At 43.2% G+C, this 26,746-nt stretch overlaps 2 protein-coding genes and 1 long non-coding RNA gene across 7 annotated transcripts in view; 2 read left to right on the top strand and 1 right to left on the bottom strand.

The window, feature by feature from the left end:
• Window positions 1-19,142, top strand: part of LOC309705328 (myosin-9-like) — a 31,693-nt gene extending 12,551 nt beyond the window's left edge. The window contains exons 3-41 of one of the 2 annotated variants that reach the window (XM_082531073.1): window positions 1,538-1,694; window positions 2,710-2,737; window positions 2,847-2,940; window positions 3,535-3,555; window positions 4,759-4,851; window positions 4,936-4,999; window positions 5,120-5,218; window positions 5,337-5,480; window positions 5,583-5,678; window positions 5,764-6,035; window positions 6,237-6,410; window positions 6,493-6,666; window positions 6,768-6,882; window positions 7,963-8,150; window positions 8,529-8,650; window positions 8,783-8,852; window positions 8,937-9,097; window positions 9,214-9,322; window positions 9,447-9,578; window positions 9,927-10,133; window positions 10,227-10,364; window positions 10,482-10,605; window positions 10,730-10,901; window positions 11,015-11,227; window positions 11,329-11,473; window positions 11,553-11,759; window positions 11,927-12,031; window positions 12,511-12,663; window positions 12,806-13,054; window positions 13,150-13,362; window positions 13,458-13,670; window positions 14,057-14,218; window positions 14,309-14,437; window positions 14,532-14,620; window positions 14,720-14,843; window positions 14,956-15,164; window positions 15,352-15,460; window positions 15,737-15,909; window positions 17,530-19,142. In XM_082531073.1, coding sequence (XP_082387199.1) covers window positions 1,538-1,694; window positions 2,710-2,737; window positions 2,847-2,940; window positions 3,535-3,555; window positions 4,759-4,851; window positions 4,936-4,999; window positions 5,120-5,218; window positions 5,337-5,480; window positions 5,583-5,678; window positions 5,764-6,035; window positions 6,237-6,410; window positions 6,493-6,666; window positions 6,768-6,882; window positions 7,963-8,150; window positions 8,529-8,650; window positions 8,783-8,852; window positions 8,937-9,097; window positions 9,214-9,322; window positions 9,447-9,578; window positions 9,927-10,133; window positions 10,227-10,364; window positions 10,482-10,605; window positions 10,730-10,901; window positions 11,015-11,227; window positions 11,329-11,473; window positions 11,553-11,759; window positions 11,927-12,031; window positions 12,511-12,663; window positions 12,806-13,054; window positions 13,150-13,362; window positions 13,458-13,670; window positions 14,057-14,218; window positions 14,309-14,437; window positions 14,532-14,620; window positions 14,720-14,843; window positions 14,956-15,164; window positions 15,352-15,460; window positions 15,737-15,909; window positions 17,530-17,647 — 5,565 coding nt within the window. In that variant the 3' untranslated portion in view covers window positions 17,648-19,142. The remainder of the gene's footprint in view (window positions 1-1,537; window positions 1,695-2,709; window positions 2,738-2,846; window positions 2,941-3,534; window positions 3,556-4,758; window positions 4,852-4,935; window positions 5,000-5,119; window positions 5,219-5,336; window positions 5,481-5,582; window positions 5,679-5,763; window positions 6,036-6,236; window positions 6,411-6,492; window positions 6,667-6,767; window positions 6,883-7,962; window positions 8,151-8,528; window positions 8,651-8,782; window positions 8,853-8,936; window positions 9,098-9,213; window positions 9,323-9,446; window positions 9,579-9,926; window positions 10,134-10,226; window positions 10,365-10,481; window positions 10,606-10,729; window positions 10,902-11,014; window positions 11,228-11,328; window positions 11,474-11,552; window positions 11,760-11,926; window positions 12,032-12,510; window positions 12,664-12,805; window positions 13,055-13,149; window positions 13,363-13,457; window positions 13,671-14,056; window positions 14,219-14,308; window positions 14,438-14,531; window positions 14,621-14,719; window positions 14,844-14,955; window positions 15,165-15,351; window positions 15,461-15,736; window positions 15,910-17,529) is intronic. The other variant, XM_082531074.1, reaches the window with a different exon arrangement.
• LOC309705331 lies at window positions 25-19,864 on the bottom strand. The gene is made up of 3 exons (XR_014276535.1): window positions 19,785-19,864; window positions 594-690; window positions 25-142 (listed from the first exon to the last, which is right to left on the bottom strand). It is a non-coding gene; the product is annotated as an uncharacterized lncRNA (long non-coding RNA).
• Window positions 19,865-19,870: 6 nt separating this feature from the next.
• Window positions 19,871-25,240, top strand: LOC309705329 (mitochondrial glycine transporter A-like). 4 transcript variants are annotated; one of them, XM_082531077.1, is made up of 8 exons: window positions 19,871-19,962; window positions 21,427-21,621; window positions 22,093-22,217; window positions 22,397-22,481; window positions 22,593-22,772; window positions 23,592-23,760; window positions 23,872-24,032; window positions 24,151-25,240. In XM_082531077.1, the coding sequence occupies exons 2-8, from the start codon at window positions 21,607-21,609 to the stop codon at window positions 24,271-24,273; spliced, it is 858 nt and encodes a 285-aa protein (XP_082387203.1). In that variant the 5' UTR covers window positions 19,871-19,962; window positions 21,427-21,606; the 3' UTR covers window positions 24,274-25,240. The 4 variants fall into 4 exon arrangements, with proteins under 4 accessions (XP_082387203.1, XP_082387204.1, XP_082387201.1 ...); XM_082531078.1 differs by having other exon boundaries at window positions 19,872-19,962; window positions 21,513-21,621; XM_082531075.1 differs by lacking the exon at window positions 19,871-19,962 and adding an exon at window positions 20,034-20,129.
• Window positions 25,241-26,746: the final 1,506 nt, after the last annotated feature.

Here is a 26,746-nt window from a genome sequence, read left to right as displayed (position 1 = left end):
TGACTGTGGACCCATTATGCTCACATCAAACTGTTTTAATTCTTGGACTTATGACTCACAGTTCAGAATAGTTTATTACACTGGGCTTTGGTGCAGCGCCTGACCTCATCCTGCCTGAAGCGAGCTGTTTCAGCTCTTCTTCCTTTGAAGAAAAAAACAAGCTTTGTTTTGATTGGCTTACCCTCATAAACAAAAGGTCTGATCAGCAGTTGGGTGTGGCTTTTGCGCCCACAGCCAGAGCTGTGTGCATGAGATGACCATATTAGGGATGGCTGCTGTCACTGACATCATACAGACCCAAGAGCAGGAGAAAAACCACAAAAAGAAACCCTCTGAAAACTTTGCTTTTAGCTCGTGGGGATTACTTCCTCATAGACTTGCCTCATCATGTCAAACGTTAACCAGGTTGCTATTGTTATAGAAAACAAATGACAGGAAAAAGGAAGAGCATAGCTGTTCCCCACTGGCTTATAGAAAACAATCTACTCTTGAACCCTGTCTAACCTCCTAATTATCTTGTTAAGCTCCAGTGCAATGACAAATCATACACACCGGCTCTTCTTATAAAGAATGTGAACAGTCTTTTAACATACTAGTGGTACTTCAGCAGTCTTCTCCCTCAGTGTTGTCCCACTTTGTCTCTCTTGTTTGATCCGTGTGTGTGTGTTTCGGAGTCTTGTAAACAGGAAGCTGTAGGGAACAATACAGTTGGGAGTGTGAGAGATATGAAAAACAGTTTTGGCAGAGATGAACATGGAATGTAAATTATGTTGTAACTGCTCTTGCTGCCCCCATAATGAATGTTATTTACTCCATCTGGGCTGGGAGTGATTTTTGGCCTCTTTGACTCTGTGATGTGTGACCCGGTCATATCAACACAGCCCGTTGTACCCCTCCCTCCAGAGACCCAGGCTACGGTCGGTTTGAGTGGCTCCAGGCTCTGTAGTCATGAAATTGACCATCTCCCAGGGGAACGCGGGTGTACAACAGAGGGAGAGATGCCTGGTACAAAGAAATTGGGAGGGCAGCTCAGGAATGCGAAATATTTAAAAAAAAAAAAAAAAAAACAACTTTATTTGTTATGCTATGAGGAGAGATGAGTCCAGATATACAAGATACATGACTTATTAGTTTTATAGAAATGAATAAACAGGGAATTTTAATGTCTGACTCTGAGAAAACATTGTTTTTTTTGTGTATATGACTTGGCTGGCTTGTCAAATAGCTGTACTTTTTATAATGCCAAGATCAGTCATCAGTTTAAACTTGCAGCAGGGTGGGGTTAATATTCCATAACACAGGAGGATTACAAATAAGAGTTCATGAGAATTTTAAACTGAAGATGGGAAGTCCTTGTTATCGAGAAGCTGCGGAAGCCCTTTCCTTTAATGCGAACTGGCCATTTATATTAATTCAGTAATGCGGAGGGATGCAAATCTCTGATCACATAAACACATCCAGTCTGTTTCACAGGTTTCTTTCTCCAGTTCAGGCGAAGAGCGCTTCTTTAATTGTTTAATTCTCATCCACTTTGCAGACATACTCTGGCCTCTTCTGTGTCGTCATAAACCCCTACAAGAACCTGCCCATCTACTCAGAGGAGATCGTTGACATGTACAAGGGCAAAAAGAGGCATGAAATGCCACCCCACATCTACGCCATCACTGACACGGCTTACAGAAGCATGATGCAGGGTAAGACACGGTCCCAGCTGCCTGTCGAGATGAGAATTGTATGACGGCATTTAAAGAAAAGGAAGTGGTGGCGACGTGCTATCATGAAAATATATTTCGTTTGCTGTTAAATGTTTGAAATTCTCGAACATTTCCACACCAAAAAATACAGTTCCTGTCTAACATTCCCAGACATAACATTGTGAAACTGGTGTTCTGAGTGGCACAGCTTTGATCAACACTGGCTGATTGTTTGTGTCATTACTTCTTTTAAACAATGAATGCAGGGTATAAGAGTACTCTGTAGTTTGGCTCTGCATGGAAGACCCAGGGGACCACTGGTTGCAGAATGTTGTTTGAGACCCTCTGAGAATTGCACTTTTCCAGCTTGTGCCATCAGAATCTCTCAGCTCAAGCTAATAAAATTTGTTGCTCACTCATTGGAAATATACACATGGGATATAAAATAAATTTTCAACATTTATGAATTTACACCATGTTTGAGCCTGTACAGTAGCTTACAGCCATTATGTTGAGCAAATTTCCTGACAAAACTCTGCTAGTGCAGATTTCCTGTGCCGCCCCCCCCTCTTACTACTGCCGTGTCACATAATTATGCAGTGTTTTTTTGCGACTCTGTGAATTACCATCGAGACAGTTCTCGGTGTTTCCTGCATAGCAATTGTATTGTATGTTTTAATTACTCCTGCATGCACCACAGCAGCTGGACATTAAGGCCACTGTTGTGCATATTGTTGTTCAGTCCACCCAAGCTACACTCTGTCCCTTCAATGCTCTTCATTTGAGGAGGCGCTGCAGTAATTAAAAAAGGTTACTTAGACCCAAGCACGTCTTCACTGTCGCAGGAAGCCGGATATTCATTTCCTCTCTGTGGTCAATGAACTTCCTGTCGTATAGACAAAAAACGTCTTGCACTGTAACGATAACTTATGTTCATTTTGTATATGCAGAATTGTTGTTCAGTGGGTACATATTCAATTCTTTTTTTTTTTTTTTTTTTTTTTTTTTTGTGCAGATCGTGAAGACCAGTCCATCCTGTGCACGTAAGTTATAGATGATGAACACATCAACAGTGGTCACATTACAGAAGATGTCCTCTCAGTGTTGAATCAGTCCACTGACTATTTTATTTTCTCCTGTTTGTGTCTGTAGAGGCGAGTCTGGTGCTGGTAAGACAGAGAACACGAAGAAGGTCATCCAGTATCTCGCTCACATCGCCTCCTCTCACAAGACCAAAAAAGATCAGGTCAGTCTTGCAGCTGATACTTGCATTCGAACCTTCAGACCTCCATTGTTTATCACATTCATTCATCTCACTTCACTCCCAGCTGTTTTACTCCTGTAAATTCAAGTAATCATCCTTTTCCTCCGTGCACCCTGGATCTACTTATTTTCATTTTAACTGTAATTAGTATGCACACTGATTGTGAATCAATCATTACATTGTTGCCTTCAAGCCGCTCATTTTCTACAGGAAACAGAGCAAAATTGCTGTTGGTAAAGCTGCACAGAAAGACCATCAAGGAAAAATGTGTGGCAATGAAAATAACGACCCTGCAGGCACAGAAAACAGTAGTGTACATTCAGGCCCTCCTGTCACACTTCATATAGACCAGAGACCTAACTTAATCTACTATGTGTTTGGGTTTACTTCACTTTTTACTGCAACTTGTCAGTAGAAATAAAACTCTGCCAAGCAGTCAAGCATTACGTCACACTACTGTTATCTGGCCTGTCAGCGCTGCGATAGATGCTGCTAAAACCCACCCACAGGGGTTTACTGAAAACCACATCTATCGTCCCTTTTTGAGGTTGTTGTATTTCTCTCTCCCATCAACAGAACAACTTGGTCCTGTCACATGTGAGTTAACCCTCCCCCTTCATTCACTCTTCCTCCCCACCTGCTTCTGTCATCACAGTCCTCCTTCTACCACGCCCATCCTCTTCTCTCTCCCCCCTCGCTGGACCGCACTATTATGGGAGTCACTTTGTATCAAGGGCAGGGGTTACGTGTCTTGCCAGCCAATAGGAAGTATGGAGGAAGTTTGTTTGCAGCTCAGCGGCAGCCGTATGTGTTCCTGTGAAAAATTCAGCCAGACAATGGCAGGATAAAGAGGGTGGGGTCTTTGCTTGAGCTACTTTTGCTATGATGGATGTATTTACATTTGTCTGGTTGAACTTTTCACAGGTTTTGTTGCTACTTTGTATGTGCCGATGATTCCAAAGTCGCTTTTTTTTCTTTTTCTTTTTCTTTCTTTTTTTTTTTTTTTTTTTTTTTTTTTTTGCTTGTATGCAGCTTAGGATATCTGTCCATGTTGTGTAATGACCTAACATGCACTTGAGGAAGTTGTACTCATTTGGCTGGGGGACACCATTTGCTTTCATAAAAAGCTAACTGACAGTGATATAATATGAGAACTGGTTAAGATTGACTTAAAATTCAAAGGTTAAATTCTGCATTAAGCATGGTGTATATGTGGGAGTTTTTTTGAAGGAAAGAGTTATTAAAGTACTGAAATAGAAACGACAACTTGTTTTGTGCTTGCGGTTCACTGGACTCCTCTGCTTTGAATAACAGGTGACGGGTTATTGACAGTCTCAGGGTTTTGGGGTCTTTGTCAGTTTAAACGCTAACATGTCGTTGCGTGTTGGGATAAAATGCTTGGGTGTGATGTGTGCTGCTGGTGTATGTATATGTGTGTATGTGGTATCAATCTTATCGCTTTTTGTTTAAATGTCTTGTTCTTTATGTTGCCGTCTCAGATGTAAGTATATTATGGGTATATGCAAAACGCCCGCCTCTGCTTTTTTGTAATCATAAGTAACTTTATAGAAAATGTCAGATTAGCATGTGAAGCCCTCACAATACACAGATTAACCTCTTAAGCCCCAACGACCCCAGATACGGGGGCAAAAGGCAGGAGATTGATTAGGCGTTGGGGCTTAAGAGGTTAATTTTAATGATTTATGGTCTTGTTGGATATGAATCCATGGCTGAGAAATTACCTGTATGGATGTACCTGCGTCTTATGTTTTGCATTGCAATTCTGTTCCTTTCCACTAGGGGGAGCTGGAGAAGCAGCTGCTGCAGGCTAACCCCATTCTAGAAGCCTTTGGAAATGCCAAGACTGTCAAAAATGACAATTCCTCCAGATTCGTAAGAATTAACTGCTACAGCCTTTGTTTATGATTTCTTCTAAATACCACTTTCACTTAAACATTTTTTCCTCCACACCACCAGGGAAAATTCATCAGAATCAATTTTGATGTCAATGGTTACATCGTTGGTGCCAATATTGAAACTTGTATCCTTAATGCTGTCAGGTTGTTGCCTTTTATGTTATTATTACTAAAGAAGTCTTAAACCAGTTCAAGAGCTTTTCTGTGGTAGTATCAGAAGTTGTCCTTGACACACCGACCTCTAGACTTGTTGGAGAAATCTCGTGCCATTCGCCAGGCCAAAGAAGAGAGGACCTTTCACATCTTCTACTACTTGCTCACAGGGGCTGGAGACAAATTGCGCAGTAAGCAGCACATTAAACAAAAATCTCTGTTTAAAGATGGTGCAGTTTCCTCAAGCATTTGGTGACTTGATGTTTTTTTTTTTTTTTTTTTAACTTTTCCTTTGCTGTTTGATTTCAGGTGATCTCCTCCTGGAAAATTACAACAACTACCGTTTTCTTTCCAATGGGAACGTCACAATTCCGGGCCAGCAGGACAAGGATCTGTTCACAGAGACCATGGACGCCTTCAGGATCATGGGTATTCCAGAGGATGAGCAAATTGGTAAGACGACAGCTTTTGTTTCTGTGCATGTGTGTCTCTATGTATTACCAGCTTAATGTAACTCTTGCCATGTTAATTAATTTTGCTGTTTTCCGTGTGCAGGTCTGTTGAAGGTGGTGGCATCTGTTCTGCAGCTTGGAAACATGAGCTTTAAGAAGGAGCGTCATACAGACCAAGCCTCCATGCCTGATAACACAGGTAAGCAAGCACTCTGCACATTAATTTTAAAATGTCACTCTTCCATCCTGCACTACTCATTCTCTTTCCCTCGTTTTCTCAATAGCTGCCCAGAAGGTATGCCACCTCATGGGCATGAATGTCACAGACTTCACCAGGGCCATCCTGTCACCCAGAATCAAGGTGGGTCGAGACTATGTCCAGAAGGCTCAGACTCAGGAGCAAGCAGAGTTTGCCGTGGAAGCCCTCGCTAAGGCCACATATGAGAGGATGTTCCGCTGGCTCGTCATGAGGATCAACAAAGCACTCGACAAGACCAAGAGACAGGGAGCCTCTTTCATTGGCATCTTGGATATTGCTGGCTTTGAGATCTTCGAGGTAAACACACAAGGCAGTTTTTAAAAATATAATTACCTCTCCATCAAGCACCACACTCGCTGCAGATAATTGTATAATTAACGTATATTAATTGTATATCAGCTATGTGATAGCTGAGCACTCATGTTCATGGCCGTCTGTTGTAACAGCATGCAGCCCCACGAGATTTCTTAAGCATTTTCTTTCCCTCCATGTCTCCAGCTGAACTCATTTGAGCAGCTGTGCATCAACTACACCAACGAGAAGCTGCAGCAGCTCTTCAACCACACCATGTTCATCCTGGAGCAAGAGGAGTACCAGAGGGAGGGCATCGAGTGGAGTTTCATTGACTTTGGCCTCGACCTGCAGCCCTGTATCGAACTCATTGAGAAGCCAGTGAGTTTTCTGATCTGCTGTAACTATGTTGGTCCTCTGAGCGTCTTTGTTGGTTTGACTCATGTGCTCTCGTCTGTCCCAGGCCAGCCCCCCGGGTATCCTGGCTTTGCTGGATGAGGAGTGCTGGTTCCCTAAGGCCACAGACAAGAGCTTTGTGGAGAAGGTGCTCCAGGAGCAGGGAACACATCCCAAATTCTTCAAGCCCAAGAAACTGAAGGATGAAGCAGATTTCTGCATTATCCATTATGCTGGCAAGGTAAACATCGCTTAGTTCATTATGCTGTTTACATCAACATATTTCTATCATTTAAAAAAAAACCAAAAACTTGACACTTCCTGTCTGGTGTCACTCTACAGGTAGACTACAAGGCAGGCGAATGGCTGCTGAAGAACATGGATCCCTTGAATGACAATGTGGCTTCACTGCTCAACCAGTCCACAGACAAGTTTGTGTCTGAGCTCTGGAAGGATGGTGAGTCGAGGCAGATGCCTTGTTTTTGCCTTTAACCCAGGAATCGCTGCCCCTCTAAGATATGGGAATATAATCATGTTGCTTCATAGTGCTTTTTTTTTTTCTCTCTTACTGTCTGGTGTGTGGACCTTTGTTTTTTACCTTTTTTAAATTATTTTTTTCCTCAAATCCCGTTGGTGGTTTTCCTTCCATTCCTTCCCCTGTGTGGCCCCACTTTTTCTCATTTTTGTCTTTTACTGCATCTCAGAGGTACATAATTGTCAGAGAGCCTATTTTTATCAGCGTTTTCCTATTCTGCACTCAGATCCAGGTGAAAAAAGGTTTCTTTCATTTCTTTAGTATTTCTTCCTCCTTTTGGTCCTGTTCTTTCTCAAAAATGTTTTCATCCCCTCGTTCTCCCAGCTTTATCAACCAAAAGTGTATTTTGTGTTGCTCTAAAATCAGCTGTGTGTACAGTAGCAAAATCTTCTGGTGGTCTTGCCACTTGTTGCTCTGTCATTGAACTCTCCTTTTCTCCCTCTGTGTGATAGTGTTGTTTGGGGACTCCTGGTGTTGGTCATGGGTACTGCAGCAATGGGTATATCCTGCATGGGTTTGGTGTTTTTTAATGTCACCACAAAAGTACATGCCCACTGCAACCGCCAATGTTTGTCACCTTCTCAGGCACATACATATTTAAATCAGTCATCGCACACATTTTCAAAAGCAACAAGCTGTCAGTTTCAGTAATGAACTCTCTCCACTCACTGCACTTTATACATGTTTTGTTCTTTAAATTTTGGGTGTGTTCTTTCCACACTTCACTGGCCTTGTGCGACTCCCTCTGTCAGCCTCCTTCCTGATTTGTTCCCCTCTCCACATGCACTTTTGTGTGTGATTGTGTGGCGTTTCACTGGTGCTGGTTTTGTGAACTACCTCTTCTCTCTCCTGTTGTGTTTACCAAGAGGAGGTGGAGAGACAATGCTCATATTCATTCTCCTTTTTGATGTGCATTTGATTTGAGTTTGCCTGGTGAAATATTCAAATCATGCTGACTTTGTACATAATGTCTTCTCCTTTCTGTTTTCCCCCCTCGTTCAGTGGACAGCATAGTGGGTCTAGATAAGGTGACTGGCATGTCTGAGATGCATGGCGCTTTCAAGACTCGTAAAGGGATGTTCCGCACGGTGGGCCAGCTGTACAAGGAGCAGCTGTCCAAACTGATGGCCACACTGAGGAACACAAACCCCAACTTTGTTCGCTGCATCATCCCTAACCACGAGAAGAAGGTACTACAGAAACGTGGGCATCTGACTGGATGTTGCCACTGCAACTGAAACTCTGAAAATGCTTAGCAGATGGGGTTGTTCAATTGTAAAGTTTGTCAGTTACGTCTGCACTAGAATACACCACTGAGCACATTTTATTTTGAGTCAGGAACCCAGGAGTTGTTGCACTCTGACCAGGTTTATCTGTCATGGTTTTTTTTTTTTTTTTTTTTTTTTTTGTTGTTAAAGCTGTCACAGATCGACTCGGCCCAATTCTCATATTTTCATTTGCAGCTGAAACACCAACAGGGGCTCAAATGTCTTTCCTCTTGGAAAAGGAAGAGATGTTAATATGCAGAATAGAGCATACTCTTAATCAGCAAATCTTCCTCTTCTCAGGCTGGTAAACTGGACCCCCACCTGGTTCTGGATCAGCTGAGGTGTAATGGTGTGCTTGAGGGGATCCGTATCTGCAGACAGGGCTTCCCCAACCGCATCGTCTTCCAGGAGTTCAGACAGAGGTAAGACTATAAATGTTCCCACTGGGTTGTTTTTTTTGTTTTGTTTTTTGTTTTTGTTTTTTTGTTTGTTTTTTTCACATTTTAATTTATTTAAAAACAACCCAATATGCTCTTCACCTGCGTTTCCCTCAGGTATGAAATCCTTACCCCCAATGCTATTCCCAAGGGCTTCATGGATGGAAAGCAGGCCTGTGTGCTCATGGTAAGTAGGCTTTAAACTTCTAATCACACCCTTATAATGCCTGCTTCCTCTGCCGGAGTGACTGATCATTCCCTTTCTTCACAGATCAAAAGCCTGGAGCTGGATCCCAACCTCTACCGCATTGGCCAGAGCAAAGTTTTCTTCCGAGCAGGAGTCCTGGCTCACCTGGAGGAGGAAAGGGACATGAAGATCACGGACATCATAATCAGCTTCCAGGCCTGGTGCAGAGGCTATGTGGCCCGCAAGTAAGAACATTTTTGTCATTATATAGATTACACATATAAAGTGTAATTCTTGTCTTTAAGTGTGTTACTTTACACTTCTAGAGAATATGAGTTGTGACTCTGCTGTTTGCTTGTAGGGCTTTTGCGAAGAGGCAGCAGCAGCTGACTGCAATGAGGGTGATCCAGAGGAACTGCGCTGCTTATCTTAAACTCAGGAACTGGCAGTGGTGGAGGCTCTTCACCAAGGTGAGCCTCGGCGTCCTCTCTGCAACTTCATAGCACTTGTTCTGTTTTTTTTTTTTTTCTCTTTAATTTTCCTCCTTGTTTTGGCTTTTCTTACTCTTCACATCTCCCATTTGTTTGTCCTCAGGTGAAGCCTCTGCTCCAAGTCAGCAGGCAGGAGGAGGAGATGCAGGCCAAGGATGAAGAGCTGAATAAGGTGAAAGAGAAGCATTTTCATGCTGAGCAGCAGATCCGGGAAATGGTGGACAAACACCAGCAGGTAAACTTCGAACATTCGTCCACTTTCTGGCACTGTTGCAGGGCTTCTATCAGTGACCCTGGTTTATTTCTTTAGCTATAATTTACACATGTTGTCAAAGCATCTCATGTGGGGAAAGTCATGCCAGAAAATAACTGCTCAGCTAGTCGACTTGAAACTGAACTTATTCAGGTGGACAGCAATAAACTGGATCAGATAAACTCACAGAAAGAGACAGAGTTTTGGTCTATTAGAGGATTTAAATATAGGCGGTGAATTCAGTGATGAGGGATAACATCGCTCTGAATTTTTTAGGTAACATTTTTTTCTGAACTTGTCTCTTAAACACCTATTTCCCGTTGCTTGTAGCTGAATGCTGAGAAGATGGCCCTGCAGGAGCAGCTTCAGGCAGAAACAGAACTCTGTGCCGAAGCTGAGGAAATGAGAGCCCGTCTTGCTGCCAAGAAGCAGGAGCTGGAAGAGATCCTCCACGACCTGGAGGCCCGAGTGGAGGAGGAGGAGGAGCGTGCCTCTCACCTGGCAACGGAGAAGAAAAAGATGCAGCAAAATATTTCTGTAAGCAGGAAAACAAAACATGGTAATTTAAATCTTAATATGGAGGGCGTATTGCCATGTTAAATCTCCAACTCGTCATTTATCTGCACACAGGACTTGGAGCAGCAGCTGGATGAGGAGGAAGCAGCCAGACAGAAGCTCCAGCTAGAGAAGGTCACCATGGAAGCAAAGATGAAGAAGATAGAAGAGGATGTTATGGTGTTAGATGACCACAACAACAAACTAATGAAGGTCAGGATGGATGAATTGGAAACGATAGCTGTGTAAATCAAGCACAGTAGGAATTTGTTCTGAAGATAATATACTAAACTAATAGTTTCATATTGTTCACCATTGTTGTGAGCACAGGAGAAGAAGCTGCTGGAGGAGAGGATCTCTGAGGCCACCACCAACCTGGCAGAGGAGGAGGAGAAATCCAAGAGCTTGCAGAAACTCAAGACCAAACATGAGGCTATGATCACAGACTTGGAGGGTGAGAAGAAAACCCAAAAGTAGCAGAGAGCATCATGCAACTTGTGTGTAATACAGCATCTTTTTTTCCCTCCATCCCTGTAATTAAATTTTTTTTTTTCTTTTTTCTTTCTTTTTTTTGCCAGACCGTCTGCGCAGGGAGGAGAAGCAGCGTCAGGAGCTGGAGAAGAACCGACGCAAGATGGAGAGTGACTTTACTGAGACAAGCGATCAGATTTCTGAGCTGCAGGCCCAGATTGCTGAGCTCCGTGCCCAGCTGGCTAAGAAGGAAGAAGAGCTCCAGGCAGCTCTGGCCAGGTCTGTGTAAACACTTAAGATGTTTGCCCTGCAGATTAAAAAATATTAATTTGAACAGTGTATTTAGGAATTCTTCACTAATTATTTTTTCCTGACTTCTTCCTCCCTTTAAGGATTGAGGAAGAGGCTGCACAGAAGAACCTGGCCCAGAAAAAGATCCGTGAGTTGGAAGCTCAGCTCTCCGAGCTCCAAGAGGACTTGGAGCTGGAGAAGCAGGCCCGCGCCAAGGCAGAAAAACACCGCAGGGATCTGGGAGAAGAGCTGGAGGCCCTCAAGACTGAGCTAGAGGACACTCTGGACTCCACTGCCGCTCAGCAAGAGCTCAGGTACAGACATTAGTATAGGAGCAAGTATAACAGCTAAACCTCAACACATCTGGTTGGGTGGTGTTTAGACAAGTCGACTAATCTCTCCTCTTCCTCCATAGGAGCAAACGTGAGACCGAGGTGGCCCAGCTTAAAAAGACTCTTGATGACGAAAGCAAACTTCACGAACAGCAGCTTGCTGACCTGAGACAGAAACACAGTCAGGCCTTTGACGAGCTCAATGAGCAGCTGGAGCAGGCTAAGAGGGTAATTTTTCAGAGCTGGTATTCAGATTCAGTTTTTCTCATTTGTCAGTTTCCTTTACAGTTTGACTGTCCGTCTACAGAACAAAGCATCTGTGGAGAAGAACAAACAGGCCCTGGAGTCTGAGAGGAATGAGCTGTCCATCGAGCTGCAGACTCTGATGCAGGGTAAAGGAGAGTCAGAACATCGCAGGAAGAAGGCCGAAGCCCAGGTCCAGGAGCTGCAGCTCAAACACTCAGAGAGCGAGCGCCAGAGGCTGGAGCAGGCTGAGAAACTCTCAAAAGTGCAGGTACAAATCTTAGAAGGCGCTAAGAACAGATATAGTGATTCCTTCTGAGAGCTGTCAGAATGATCGCAGTTGCATTTTTATAGAAGGCCATGGATTAACAATTCAGTGTTGAGTGATGGTGTGTCCTTGTCAGTGGTTCATGTTTTTGTTTTTTCTTTTGTCCACAGGCTGAACTGGAGAATGTTAACAGCTTGCTGAGTGAGGTGGAGGGCAAGTCCATTAAGGCAGCCAAAGACTGCTCTACTGTAGAATCCCAGCTGCAGGACGTTCAGGTACACTGCCACACAGATGTTAAGCATGCATAACAAATACAGTGTTTAATACTTTTGTTGTTAGTTTCTTTTATAATAATCACTCTTGAGCAAACTGGCATAGACTAAACCTGAAGACATCTTCTGCAAAGTTAAAGTTTGTTAGTTTCTACTTAATATGTACAGTCTTAAGACATGTAGGGAAAGTACAATGAATACAAGTCTTTATTTTAAAGGGATAAAAAGCCCCAGACTATAACAATGAAGTATTTGTCTTCTTTGAAGTTTTTAAGTTGAACTGTAGCAGACGGACTTGACTGTGAAGACACTGGCTTCACATTAAATCATGTTGTTTAAAAGTCTTAACAAAAGAAGAGTGTATGAAGAGCTTTTTAGTGCAACCTTTAGCAGAAATATTTAAAAATGAAAGTATTGGCTGTTATAAACATCTGACTCTGTGACAACATTGCTGTAACTCTGCTTGTCCGTCATTTCAACAGGAATTACTGCAGGAAGAGACGCGCCAGAAATTATCAGTCAACACACGGCTGCGCCAGCTCGAGGATGAACAGAACAACCTGAAAGAACAGCTGGAGGAGGAGGAAGAAGCCAAGAGGAACGTAGAGAGGCAGCTCCAAACAGTGCAGGCTCAGGTAAAACATCGACTTCTTCACATTGCAGGACGCAAACCTGCTGCAAAGAATACCTGCATTTAGTTTTCTGTGGGAGCTCACAGTCGTTTGAATCGCAAATCCATCACACAGCTGACATGACTTTATCCCTACCCCCCCTCAGCTTGCTGAATTGAAGAAGAAGGCGGAGCAGGATGCTGGCTCTCTGGAAAGTGCTGAGGAGGGAAAGAAGAAGTTTCAGCGGGACCTGGAGGGAGTGAACCAGCGCCTGGAGGAGAAATGTGCCGCTTACGAGAAGTTGGATAAAACAAAGACGCGTCTCCAGCAAGAGTTGGATGACCTGCAGGTTGACCAGGACCACCTCCGACAGATCGTGTCCAACCTCGAGAAGAAGCAGAAGAAGTTTGACCAGGTAGGCCAAGTATACACAAGATAAGAGAGCCATTAAAATGTCTTGTGGAAGGAAAAGCAAAATAAAAACACTGCTGCATGTTGATTTTTCTGTAGATGCTGGCAGAGGAGAAGAATATCTCTGGTCGCTATGCAGAGGAGCGTGACAGAGCTGAAGCTGAAGCCAGAGAAAAGGAGACCCGGACACTGGCTTTAACCCGGGAGCTGGAAGCCCTGAGAGAGGTGAAAGAAGAGCTGGACCGCAACAACAAGCTGCTGCGGGCCGAAATGGAGGACCTCGTATCCTCCAAGGATGATGTTGGCAAGAACGTAAGTCAAGAAACATTTCTTTTTCTCTGTAGAGGTATGTTCTGCTCCAGTGCTGTCTATCCTTCGGTTTTCATCATAAATGTTCTTATATGCAGGTCCACGAGTTGGAGAAGGCCAAACGTGCAATGGAGCAGCAGCTGGAGGAGATGAAGACTCAGCTGGAGGAACTGGAGGATGAGCTGCAGGCCACAGAGGACGCCAAGCTGCGCCTGGAGGTCAACATGCAGGCCATGAAAGCCCAGTATGAGAGAGACCTGGCAGGACGCGATGAGATGGGAGAGGAGAAGAAGAGGGCACTGGTTAAACAGGTACAAATATTCATCCATCCAACATTTAGCTGCTACATATAGGTACAGCATTGTTGAAAGCAGGCGTGTTCTGATTCTCATGACTAAAGCGAGTGCGTTTTAGACCAACAATCTGGCAGTTTGGGAATAGGAGGGGGTAAATAGGAGGCGGCTGTTGCTAATTCATAACAAAATGCATTTTTTAGTTGTTCCGGGAGGAAAAAGTACTTACAACCTTAAAAACGTTCTGATTAGGTCTCAATGCTAGCTGGTTGAACTTCAGGAAGAACCAGAATGAGCACCCGGTAGCATAAAGTCAGAAATGAGTTGAAGTTGGGCTTAAAAGTTATCAGTGGAGAGGAACGTGTAGTTTTTCTTGGCTTTGATCAAATCGACGTGCCTTTCAGGTGAGAGAGATGGAGATGGAGCTGGAGGATGAAAGGAAGCAGCGTTCTGCTGCCGTGGCTGGACGCAAGAAGCTGGAGCTGGACCTGAAGGAGCTTGAGGCAGCCATTGACATGGCGAACAAGAACCGTGACGAGGCCCTGAAACAGTTGAAGAAACTTCAGGTGAGTGTTGCCTTTTTATATCTGATCTTTGAATAGGAAACATGGGGTTTGGTCTCAGCTTTTTGACTCTTCTCGTGTTTTTGTCTTCAGGCCCAGATGAAAGATCTCATCCGGGAGCTGGACGACACTCGCTTGTCCAGAGATGAGATTCTCACCCAGAGCAAGGAGACTGAGAAGAAGCTAAAGGGCATGGAGGCTGACATGCTCCAGATGCAGGAGGTTGGCATACACTTACTCATTCACCTCTGTGTTCTGTGCCCCTGCTCTGTGATCTACTTTAACTCACTGCATTTTCTTGTTTATTGCTATGCAGGAGCTGGCGGCTGCAGAGCGAGTAAAGAGGCAGGCCCAGCAGGAGAGAGACGAGCTGCAGGATGAGATCAATAACCAAGCCGCCAAGAAGTAAGACTTCAGTCATCAGTAAAATGAGCAGACCAGAAGTGTTCAGTATCTCTACTTGTGCCATATTTAATCTCTGCTCTCCCTCCTTCCTCTTTTTAGCGCTCAGGTTGCAGAGGAGAGGAGGCGACTGGAGGCTCGTATTGCTCAGCTGGAGGAAGAGCTGGAGGAGGAGCAGTGCAACACTGAGCTGGTCAACGACAGGCTGAAGAAGGCAATGCTTCAGGTTTGTATACACATGCAAACATTTTTAGACTCTGATTTGAAGTTCAGATGACTAAAGATGCTTAAACATTTAATATGTAGAATGGAAATAACTGATTAATTTTTACATTCAGACTGACCAGATGAACGTGGAGCTGACTGCAGAGCGCAGCACCTCTCAGCGTGTCGAAGGGGCTCGTTCCCAGCTCGACCGTCAGAACAAGGAGCTGAAACTGAAGCTGCAGGAGCTCGAGGGAACGGTCAAGTCAAAGTACAAGGCCAACATGGCCGCCCTGGAGGCTAAAATTGCTCAGCTGGAGGAACAGCTGGATATAGAAACCAGGTAAAAGCCACTGAAGCGGAACCATACGGACACAATTGTTATTTCAGACTTGCTTCCAGCTAAGCCAGCTTTCTTCTGATTGGCTATCTCTTGTAAATAGGTTAGATCCACAGATTAGTGGGGCCTGAGATGACCATATTAGAAAAAAAAAAGTGTCTTTTGTCTGACTGTTATGTTTGTGGCTCAGGGAGAGGCAGACTGCCACCAAACTTGTGAGACGCAGCGAGAAGAAACTAAAAGAAGTCATCCTGCAGGTGGACGACGAGAGGCGCAACACCGAGCAGTACAAGGACCAGGTGAGAGTTTCTTTACAGTAAACTCTGTCTCCCTGTTGTGGCTTTTCTGAGTATTTACAATGATGACTATGAATATCTGTGCATTATGCAACAAGTCAAATATTTAAATGAATTGAAAATAATGTAATGCTCCAAATCGAAATCAGATCTATTTTGACATTAGCTTTGTAGCCTTCATCAAAGGGAGACGTTTTTGTGCTTCTAACTTTATCTGGGCTCAAGCAAAAGTTTTTAATTGTATTTATTTATTTATTTATATTTTCTCTTCTCCTTCAGGTCGACAAGTTGAACTCTCGCATGAAGCAGCTCAAGCGTCAGCTGGAGGAGGCTGAGGAGGAGGCTCAGAGAGCCAACGCCAGCCGAAGAAAACTTCAAAGGGAGCTGGAGGACGCCACAGAGTCTGCTGATGCCATGAACCGTGAAGTCAACAGCCTCAAGAGCAAGCTCAGGTGAGTAAAGCACCTGTAACACAGCAGAGGCTTTCATTATTATCAGAATACTTTATTGATCCCTGGGGGAAATTTTTTTTTTTTTTTTTTTTTTTTTAACAGTGCTCCATTATAAACCAACCTTAACAAGACAGATAATACGCTAACTAAGAAGATAGATATATACTCATCTTGAGCTTGCTGTAGCAGTCCTGCACAGATCAGCTGAAAGTGCAGGAAGCAGGCAAACTGCCTACCTGCCCTCCCCCCAGCTGCCCTCTTCTGCTTGTGCCAGCCATTTGGATTTGACATAGTAGACAGGATATTGACGGTTACACGCTCATGCAATAAACATGAGGATATATCACAAGACACGATGAGATATCTGCTAACTCTACACAGGGCCATTTAGCAGTTGTGGCAGTTTGTCTTGAAACGACTATAATCTCCACATTTCGCTTTACTTTGCATGATAGTGTTTTGACTTGAACCTCAATTATTCAATTCAATTCAATTTCTTTATTGTCCCACAAGGGGAAATTAGTTTAGCAGCAGGAGGATAAGAACAAACAGAACAATACTATAAAACAATAATAACAATAATAATGATAGAAAATTCAAGGACAATTATTTGCCATTAAGGAGACAAGACGCAGTAGGGATAAAAGAGACCTGGAGTCTTTTAGTCCTCCTCGGAGGTACTCTAAAACGGCGGCCGGAAGGCAACAACTCAAACTCACTGTGAAGTGGATGGTTCACACAATTAATAATAGAATGAGCCTTTCTAAGCACATTTCTATTGTAAATGGCCAAAAGTCCATCTTGCCAGCGCCCTGAAATTTTGCTAGCAGTTTTTACCAGAAGTCCCAACAGATTCTTATTCTTCACCGTCAGGTTACCAAACCAGGCAGCGATACAAAAAGACATCACAGATTCGATAAAACTTCTATAAAACAAGGACAACATCTCAGATGAAACGTTAAAAGATCTCATTTTCCTTAAAAAGAACAGTCTTTGTTGAACTTTTTTAGTAGTGGCATCAGCATGAGATTCAAAACACAGTTTATGGTCAAGTACCACACCTAGATATTTATAACTCTCAACGATCCCAATATCGGCAGTTTTAATGATAGTGGGTGATGAGCTATAAGAGGACTTCCTAAAATCAATAATCATGTCTTTAGTTTTTGACACGTTAAGTGAGAGGAAGGACTCATCACACCAATTCACAAAATCATCTACAACCTGTCCATGGCCTGACTCGTCCCCCACACGATCACTGTGTCATCAGCAAACTTCAGGATGTGTCTGTTTGTGAAATTGCTGCGACACTCATTTGTGTACAGAATGAACAGAAGGGGAGAGAGGCAACAACCCTGGGGTGATCCAGTAGAGGAGGAGAGCACATCAGAAAAGACATGATTTACCCTCACACATTAGGGTAAATCATGTCTTTTTGCAAATGGTCAATTAGGGACCATTTGCAAAATAAGCCTTAATATATTTGTTAATTTTTTTTTTCTTACATTTCTTTGTAGACATTGCACTTTAGTTCGAAAAACACATTACTTATGTCTTCTTTGTTTTTTTTTTTTTTGTTTTTTTTTTTCTCATTTATAAATTCCTTTCTCTCTCTTTCAGGCGTGGTGACCTCCCCTTCACCACACGCCGCACCATTCCTCGCAGCAGTGGTGGCGGCGGTGATAGTGAGGAGGAGAGCGAGGTGAAGAGTGAAACCCCCGAGCCCAAGCCTGAATGAACTGCGCCTCTCGACTCGTTTAAAAATTACACCATAAATAGACCCAAAAACACACATGAGCACACATTACTGTAACTCCCAAAACGGAGACGCAAACATACAAATGTTGTCCAGATTAGCCACAGGGATGCAGATTAACATCTGATCTCGCTCTTTCTCTCTCGCAGTGACGATCTATGCATTCTCAATGCAGACACACACACCAGACGCCATTAAACTGGGACAATCACCATACTGACAAACACACACTTTTGTTTTTTGGGGGGGGCAAATTTCTGTTGCTTAATTTTTCATTCTCTTGGAAAAATGAAAATATTTTTATAAGGAAACATTCCACGTGTAATAGTCCCTTTAGGATCTATTTTTCTAACTGAAGAAAAAGAAGTATAGATAAATGAAGACAGATTACTGGAAGGGGACCAAAGTAATATCTCAATCTATAGAATAGTTTGGGTTTTCTTTTTTCTTTTTTGTATGCAGACATTTTTATAACGGTTAAGAAAGGAAGTGCTTCGTGTTTGTTATGCTCTTGCCTTGGTCTATAAAGGTGGTTTATATGCTGAAATGTATTCTAGCAATTTAGCTGCAGTTAGCACTCGTGACTATGCTTTTTGGGCTTGATCATTTTGTTACACACATTTCATGTGGAAACATTAAATTTGAAGGCTTTCAAGCAACAAATTGGCAACTTGTGAATCTATTGAAGGTATTTGATTGCGACTGTGCTGAAATTTCCTGATTTTTAGCACTGCATTTGGGTTGTGTTGGGGAGGGGGGGCATTTTAGCCTAGATATTATCATAAACCACTGCATTTGAGTGTTTCATTGACACAAAGCTTGAAAGTTTTGAATACACGGTGCACATCCCAATTTAGTATGTGTGCGCACACAGCCAACACACACTAAAGGCCTTAAATGCAGCAGAAATCTCCTGGGCAGGGTCATTTATTTTTCTGTTTATCCCCATCAGTGTTTTGTTTATTTGCTAATGTTCAGGGTAAAGTTTAAATGGGGTGGTGGGGTAGTCTCTTTACTCACAGCACACACTGTATTCTCAGGGTACAGCTTGTTGACAGAAGTTGCTGATTTTTATCACAAACCAAAGGCACATTCATGTGATACGGATTGTAATTTATCACTTGTATGCTAAAGTCTGACTGGCCTTTAAGATGTCATATACGCCAGGTTCTGAGTAGATGTATCAGATAAACGAGCAGTCTGTGTCTAAATGATGGAGAAACCCCAACAAGCTGTGCCCGAGGTAGCTTTTGGCTCACACTGCTGGAAAGTGAGAGGAATGTGTCGTAACTTAAGACTTACGGCTCACAGTTTAAACAATCACATCTTTCGCACTTAAAGGAAATCCAAAAGGGGGGGGAGAAAAAATAAACTGCATCTCGATTATTGTAATGTTTTTCTGTCTGCACCTCTGGAATGGAAATCATGTTGTGAAATGTTGGAATTATTACGATTAAAGATGCTTTCTAAACTGCCACGTGTTGTCTGTCTGCGTTTTTCTTTTCTTTTTTTTCTTTTTTTCCCCCTAATGCTTACTCTTTTGTTTACATCAGAGTTCACACTGAAAGAACAAGGGTTAAGTTTGAAGGTCAGAACCAGACAGCTCAGTGGTGGATCACATTTGTTATTTATAAAGTGTTGCGTCCCCACCAGCAGACGGCAGCCAGGGTTTTCCATCATGCTCGTGAGGAGGAGCAAAAGCAGGTCAGAACCGGTTTAACTGAGTAAGAGTAAACGTGGATGAAAGATATTTTATTTCTAGTTTAGACACTAATAGACGGTAACTTAAAAGGAGAGAAAGGTTATGTGTAAATTAGAGTCCTAAACAGTTGACTGTGAAAATGCTACAAGTACTGCGGTTGGCTAAATGACTGCTAGTTGTACTTTTGTGTATTTCAGTTTTTTATTATACTATCTATCCTACAATTGACTTGGTTCTAATTTAGGGGGGAAATTACCTCACTCATTTTTGTTTTAAATTTATTTGGTATAGTTTCATTTCAATAAAAACTCAAAACATGTTTCGTTCCGTTCAAATAAATACATTGTAATTTTTTTAAGTTAAATTTAAATTAAATTACTAATTAACTTAAATAGTCTTTTTTTTCTTTTTACTCACCCTGGCTTCCCGGAGAGGCGCCCTTATCTTGCGCACGTCACAGCCAGAAGCTGTTTAACCAATCAGAAGGCTGTATCGCAGATGGGCGGTGCTTCCGCGTAGTTTCGACACGCTGCGTCTGAGAACAGGAACCGGCCGGTTTGGGCTTATCGCAGAGAGATAGAGAGGCGGCTGTCAGGTTTGGTGGTACATTGCAGCTCTTTAGTGGGGAGTGGTGGTGAGGTTTGTCTTCGCCCTGCTTAGAGTAGTCAATTAGAAGAATTTGCGCTCAAGCGTAACTTCGTTGATGTTATTTATTTGGACTTCGGCGGGGAGAGAAAAACAATTGGTGGACTATAGTTAAAGGTGCGTTAGAGGGAGAGCTCAGCAGAGCCTCAATACACAACATTACACACACGATTTTCATCAACGCGCTCTTTTTAAAAAAAATGTTTTTGAAAACGTGTTGTCAGCTAATCTGTCAGAAGTCCTGCGGAAAGTCGAAGGAGACACCTGAAGTAGGCCCCCTTTTCAATATAAACGCCATAGTGGGAAGACGAAATGTATTTTAAACACAAAAATCAGCACATCTGGTCTTTGGCACGATTATAAAAACTGTTGGTGTAATTAGATTGTTGGGTTACAGTATCTTGTTTTTGGCGTTTTTATTATGCATAAAATCCACAACTTTGCATGACTTAAGTGATTCAAGTAAAATCAGTAAATTCGACTGGAAAGGATGTGTGCTAGCTCCATGTAGATGAAATTACATTATTATCTTCAGACCTTAGATTTTAGTCTGAAAGCCCAGTAGTACAGATGTTCCACAAGGATCCCTCCTCGGTCTTCTTTACTTCTTTTTTTTTATTTTTAATGTTATTTAGCATATCAAACAGTGTTATATCTCTGTCTTTATAACTTGTTTTATATGTCTCTGGCTCTTGACTTAATTTGGACATTGCACATTTGGAGCCTGCTTTCGATGTATTTTAATTTTCTTTCATCTTAAATAAGTGCTTATTATTTTCTGCTCATCAAAGCAGCCTGCTTGGAAGCCCTGGATAGACCGTAAATGAATCTTAACACACATGTGGAACACATAGAAATTGGAGATTTAAAGTAATTGTGTGTGCTGAAATATTCCTGAGAATGAGATCACCGCACAGTCTACAGTTGTTTGTTTCCTATTAATTTTATGCATGCTTCTCCCTCCTACCTGATGGTGCTTCATTCTCTTTATCACCCTGTGCTGTATTTCATCATCTCAACATCTTATGTTGAAAAAAATGCAAACAGTGATGTAAGGGTTTTATTTCTAAGGACAGCCAGTGTTTTCTTTGCTTACACTTAAGTGCAGAATGCCAGCTCACAGGGCTTTCCAGCGCTAGCTGTGTCTCTTATGTACACTGTGGAACTGTTTTTGGACACTGTGCTCAAAACAAGTGCGAACAGTCTTTACTTTTGACGTACTCGCTCACGCTCTTCACAGTCTCGTGAAGGACACGCAGCAGTGTCTCATGCACCGGGTCTATCCTAATTTGTAGCATGCTGATCTTTGGTCAGTTAATGAGTGGCCTTGTGTATCGGGTGGGGGCAAATAGGACACACGGTGTTGGTCAGGCAAGCTTTATCTATTCTGTGTGCGCACTGTCCCCTCATTCAGACAGCAGAGCTGCGCTCCCTCACCATCTCTCCATCCCTGCTCCTGGAAGGCCAGTGTGAGTAACTCCTCTTTCTCCCTCTAATCAGAGGGAGACATTTCAGTGGACGGCAACGAGGGGAGGAAGCCAGAAGGTTTAGTGTATTGCAAAAACGTCTTGAGAAGTGACCCTCGAGAAGAAACATGGAACTTTTAGTGGTGAGTATTAGATCTCCGTTTTGTTACATCAGAAGCTCCATCCTTATCAGTGCGTACATCCTTATTAGGTAACTTGAGATCAGGGCGTCCTGTCTGACTGATAACTTTTGGAAATACTGATTAACTAATCCACGGTCTAAGAGTCTGACGGCGGTTAAGGTGAAGAAGAGCTGCTGAGTCATTAAGCTGAGGGAGCAAACTCTGTTGTTACATCACATGTGAATGGTACTGTGAGGCTGGGCGTTATAGGGGAAAAGACGGTTGGAATATTGAAGTGGTATTAAATTATTTATTTACAAAATATAAACATGGTTTAATAGAGTCACTGTCAGTGGCGATTACATCTAAGTAGTTTGTTGTTGTAAGTGTGCATTAAAGAGACAGAAATATGCTCTGTAGGCATAGTCATGACAGTCAGGATTTTAACTAGAAATGCAAATGAAATTTGCCCCCCTCCCCCACAACCCTCAGGTGCACCCGGCCATCAAAGCCTTCATGTGTGGCTCCCTCAGTGGAACCTGCTCCACGCTGCTGTTCCAGCCTCTCGACCTGGTCAAGACCCGTCTGCAGACTCTGCAGACCGGCGTGCAGCCTGGGTGAGTGTGCATGCACAGTTGTCAGTGTCGCATGCTTTCCTGTCTCATAAGATCCAAAAGCTGATTTTATTTATTTATTGACTGGGTGAACTCAAAAAGCATGACATTGATTGACCTTTATAGGCCGCACTGTTTTTGGCTTTCGGTCATCTTATCTGATGCCTGTATTGTTTCTTCAGTTCGGGCAGAGTGGGGATGGTGTCGGTGCTCCTCAGTGTGGTGCGGACAGAGAGGCTGCTGGGACTCTGGAAAGGAGTTTCACCGGTTAGAGCTTCTGTATACTCGAGTCTACCTCGTGTACAGATTTAGTCACAAATTCCTGCTGTGTGAGCCACCATGCATCTGACAGTCTCTCTCCTCCGTCTGCTCCTTTAGTCCTTCGTCCGGACCATCCCAGGAGTTGGGATCTACTTCAGCACCTACTACTCTCTGAAGCAGCACTTCTTACAGGACAGATGCCCAGGGGCCGCGGAGGCTGTGCTGCTGGGGGGCGGAGCCCGGACGGTGGCGGGGGTAGTGATGCTGCCGGTTACTGTCGTCAAGACACGTTTTGAAGTAAGCAGTGTCCAGAGAGGGGTGTACTACGAAGCGAGGTTAATTGGTTAGTGAGGTATGTCGAACTTCAAGTCGGAGATTTCAATGTCACCTGGTGGCTCTCTAGGTTGCCATGGAAACCTGGTGCTGAACACATAATCTGTCTGGAGCAGGTTATATTCAGTTTAGGTTTAAAATTGTCTCGTGGCTCTGTGTATTCGCTGATTAGTGCTGATAAGTGATTTATGGATTTCCTGCTGAGTCAGCGCGTACTAACTATAGATACAGCAGTGTAGATTTTCTGCTGCATATTTCTCAGTTGCTTTATTCATAGCACCAGTGTTGCCTTTTTGGTGTATGTGTTTTATAGCCTGTTCTTTATAGACCTCAGTCACGTGTAACTCTGATAATGACTCTGACTGAAGTAGGCGGTGCTCAGTCGTTTCATTGTATGTGGAAGAAGGGTGAAAAAGGTGTGTCAGATACCCTCTCTTCACATGAGCTAAACCCCAGAGCTTCTGCGTGTACTTACATGAAGTAATTCATGAATATAAGATTTTTTGAAAAGCCTAAAATAAATAGAATATGTTTCTATAATACTGTGTTAAAAAAATAGATAGAATTTGGTATAATTTCAATTGATTATTCTTCTGAAGTGAAAGAAATTCTTTAAAACAAAAATGCATCTGTGCAGCTTGTATGTGAAGAAAACATATATGTAGACAAATGTTTACTTCATTGATATTATTGTTTGACCTGTGCAGCGTGCTTTCACTTTAGCGTTGCGTTCATATTGTGCTGTTTTATGCATGAACTGAACCAGACGTCTTTGTGTTTCAGTGTGGCAGGTACAGTTACGGGAGTGTGATAGGGGCTCTGCGCAGCGTGTGCCAAACTGAAGGTCCCGCGGCTCTGTTCTCCGGCCTCATGGCCACTCTCCTCAGAGACGTTCCTTTCTCCGGCATCTACGTCATGTTCTACAGCCAGACCAAAGCCTCACTCCCCAAAGGTAAGTATGGACTCAGAGAGACATTTAGTAGCTTAAGAACGAGAAATATTCGCATTTGGAGTTCTTCTTGGTGTTCATTTAAATACACATGCTGGCCTATCTTCCTTTTAGAGATCAGCACGTCTCCTGCGGCTCCTGTGGCTAACTTCAGCTGCGGGGTTCTGGCTGGCGTGTTGGCCTCCCTCATCACTCAGCCTGCTGATGTGGTCAAAACACATGTCCAAGTGAATCCGCAACTCAAGACAGCAGAGGCCATCAGATATATCTATATGGTAGCTGTCTCAATCTTCCTTCTTGCTCTGCTGTGGTTTTAAAATTGCGTTCCATGTATCGTGTTGAATAAGCTGGTTTTAATCAGCTGCATGCCTCACTTTGCTCTCACTCTCTAAGGAATATGGACTCCAGGGCTTCTTCAGAGGGGCCGTTCCTCGGTCTCTGAGGAGGACCATGATGGCGGCCATGGCGTGGACCATTTATGAACAAATGATGGCGCACATTGGGCTGAAGTCCTGAAAGTGATCAATGTTGAAAATGTTGTAAAAGGAAGAAGAGATATAGATGGAGTTGCAGTGAATGAGCGCACAGGAAGGAACTGGAACTACTGCAGTGCTCGTTAGCGTGTCAGAAGCTTTCAGTGACCGATTTCACTCAGAGTCTAAGAGACATGTGGGAGGTCTCCTGTACATTTAGTGTCTTACTGGGTGTGTCTGAAGGTCAGAATGTGCAATATAACTTTAAAAAGACTTTCAAGATGATACAAAAATGCTCTGATATTTTTCTACTGCACTACTAATTACACAAACTTTGGTGATTTTGCTCCAACTATTTGGACCATGTTTGAGAAATCCCTTCAGAGTTTTGCGTGTGCTCCTGGGGGGCTTTTTGTGACAAATGGTTTCTTCCTTCTTGTTGTAAATTCACTTCCACATATTTAGGAGTCTTCGCAATCTGCAGGTTAAACTTGGCAGATCAAATGCTTTTGAGTGCAGATTAACTGGGAAATGTTCACTACACACTAGCCTGGCTGTTGTAGGGCTACAAATAAGATTTGGACTGTATGCAGAAACAATGTCTGTGTCTCTCCACAGTGTTCTAAAACTCTTTGAATGGCAGGGAAACCCTGGTCTGAGTGGGATTTCCAATGCCTCAGATGTTTGCATGCTGTGTGCAATGACTCAGCCCATGACTACTACAGGCAGTGAGCCAGATTAAGCCCAGACTTATGCACTTTAACCTCAGCATATGTTCAAAATCTAGAGAGCTTCTTAAAGACAAGATTGTGAGTCTCCATGTGTAACAGTGTTATTTATATTCTGATACTTTATTTAAGTGTGTGCTCACTTGACACGTGCATTTGCCAAAAATTCATCTGCCTTAAAATGTCTTTGGAGTTTTTTGATATTTGTTAAAAGTGGTTTTTCATGCAGACGTTTTCACTTTTTAAACATGTCAAACAAAATAAAGTTATTGGAAAATTTCATCTCTGTGTTAATTTTATTAGGAGAAAATGACCAAAAGTCATTTTGGTCATTTTCAGGGGCGATCGTGGCTCAAGAGTTAGGAGTTCGTCTTGTAATCGGAAGGTTGCCGGTTCGAGCCCCGGCTTGGATAGTCTCGGTCGTTGTGTCCTTGGGCAAGACACTTCACCCGTTGCCTACTGGTGGTGGTCAGAGGGCCCGGTGGCGCCAGTGTCCGGCAGCCTCGCCTCTGTCAGTGCGCCCCAGGGTGGCTGTGGCTACAATGTAGCTTGCCATCACCAGTGTGTGAATGTGTGTGTGAATGGGTGAAGGGGTGGCACGGTGGTTAGCACTGTTGCCGCACAGCAAGAAGGTCCTGAGTTCAATTCCACCATCAGGCCGGGGTCTTTCTGTGTGGAGTTTGCATGTTCTCCCCGTGTTTGCGTGGGTTCTCTCTGGGTACTCCGGCTTCCTCCCACCGTCCAAAGACATGCAGCTTGTGGGGATAGGTTAATTGGATAATCCAAATTGCCACTAGGTGTGAATGTGCGAGTGAATGTGAGTGTGAATGGTTGTCTGTCCCTATGTGTTAGCCCTGCGACAGACTGGCGACCTGTCCAGGGTGTACCCTGCCTCTCGCCCAATGACAGCTGGGATAGGCTCCAGCGCCCCCCGCGACCCTGAAAAGGACAAGCGGAAGCGAATGGATGGATGGACCAAAAGTCATGCCTGAATTTTAAGCTCGAGTTCAGTACTGATTACTCTGTTATGTGCACCTAAGCTAGTACCAGGCTGGACCCTTTTGCCTTCATAACGGCATTAATTCTGCAACAGGTTGCAGAAAACCTCCCTCAGAGATGTTGCTCCATAATGAGGTGACTGGAAGCCATTTGAGTGCAGTGAACTTGCTGTCATGTTCATGAAAAGTTGAAATGTGTGGCATGGTGTGTGTTATCCCTTTGGGAAGCAGCTATCAGAAGACTGGTACACTGTGGTTATAAAGGGATAGACATGGTTAGTAACAACAGGCTGTGGCATTAAAATGATGCACAGTTGGTACTAAGGGGCCATGAAAATAGCCTTCATATCACAAGACAGAATGGATCCATGCTTTCATGCTTTTCATACCAAATTCTGACCCTACCATCAGACTGCGCAGAAGAAACAGACAAATCAGACTCTTCTATTGCTCATTTTGGTGAGCCCAAACAAATTGTACCCTGTTGCTGCCATTTGATTGGCTGATTAGATATTTTTGTGTTAACAAGCAGTGTCTGATAAAAGGACTGGTGAGTGTACATATTTTTCTTAATTTAGTGCTCAGATCAGCTTGCCAAAAATAAGAGTACTATTAACACAAGAACACGCCCCTGACATGCATGACTGTGTACTCTTTCCTTTCATTAACTGAGGTGTATAAAAGAATAATCAGCTGTGAGAGTTCAGGTGTAAAACTATAAAAAAAAATAGGAGTGTTTTTAAATGATTACAAAGCTGTTGCTCAGAATATTGTCACGCACTGCAAGAAC

This window comes from Aulonocara stuartgranti (genome assembly GCF_965226115.1).
Source record: "Aulonocara stuartgranti genome assembly, chromosome: 4".
In the NCBI taxonomy this organism is placed as follows: domain Eukaryota; kingdom Metazoa; phylum Chordata; class Actinopteri; order Cichliformes; family Cichlidae; genus Aulonocara; species Aulonocara stuartgranti.
This window is presented reverse-complemented; position numbering and strand designations above follow the sequence as displayed.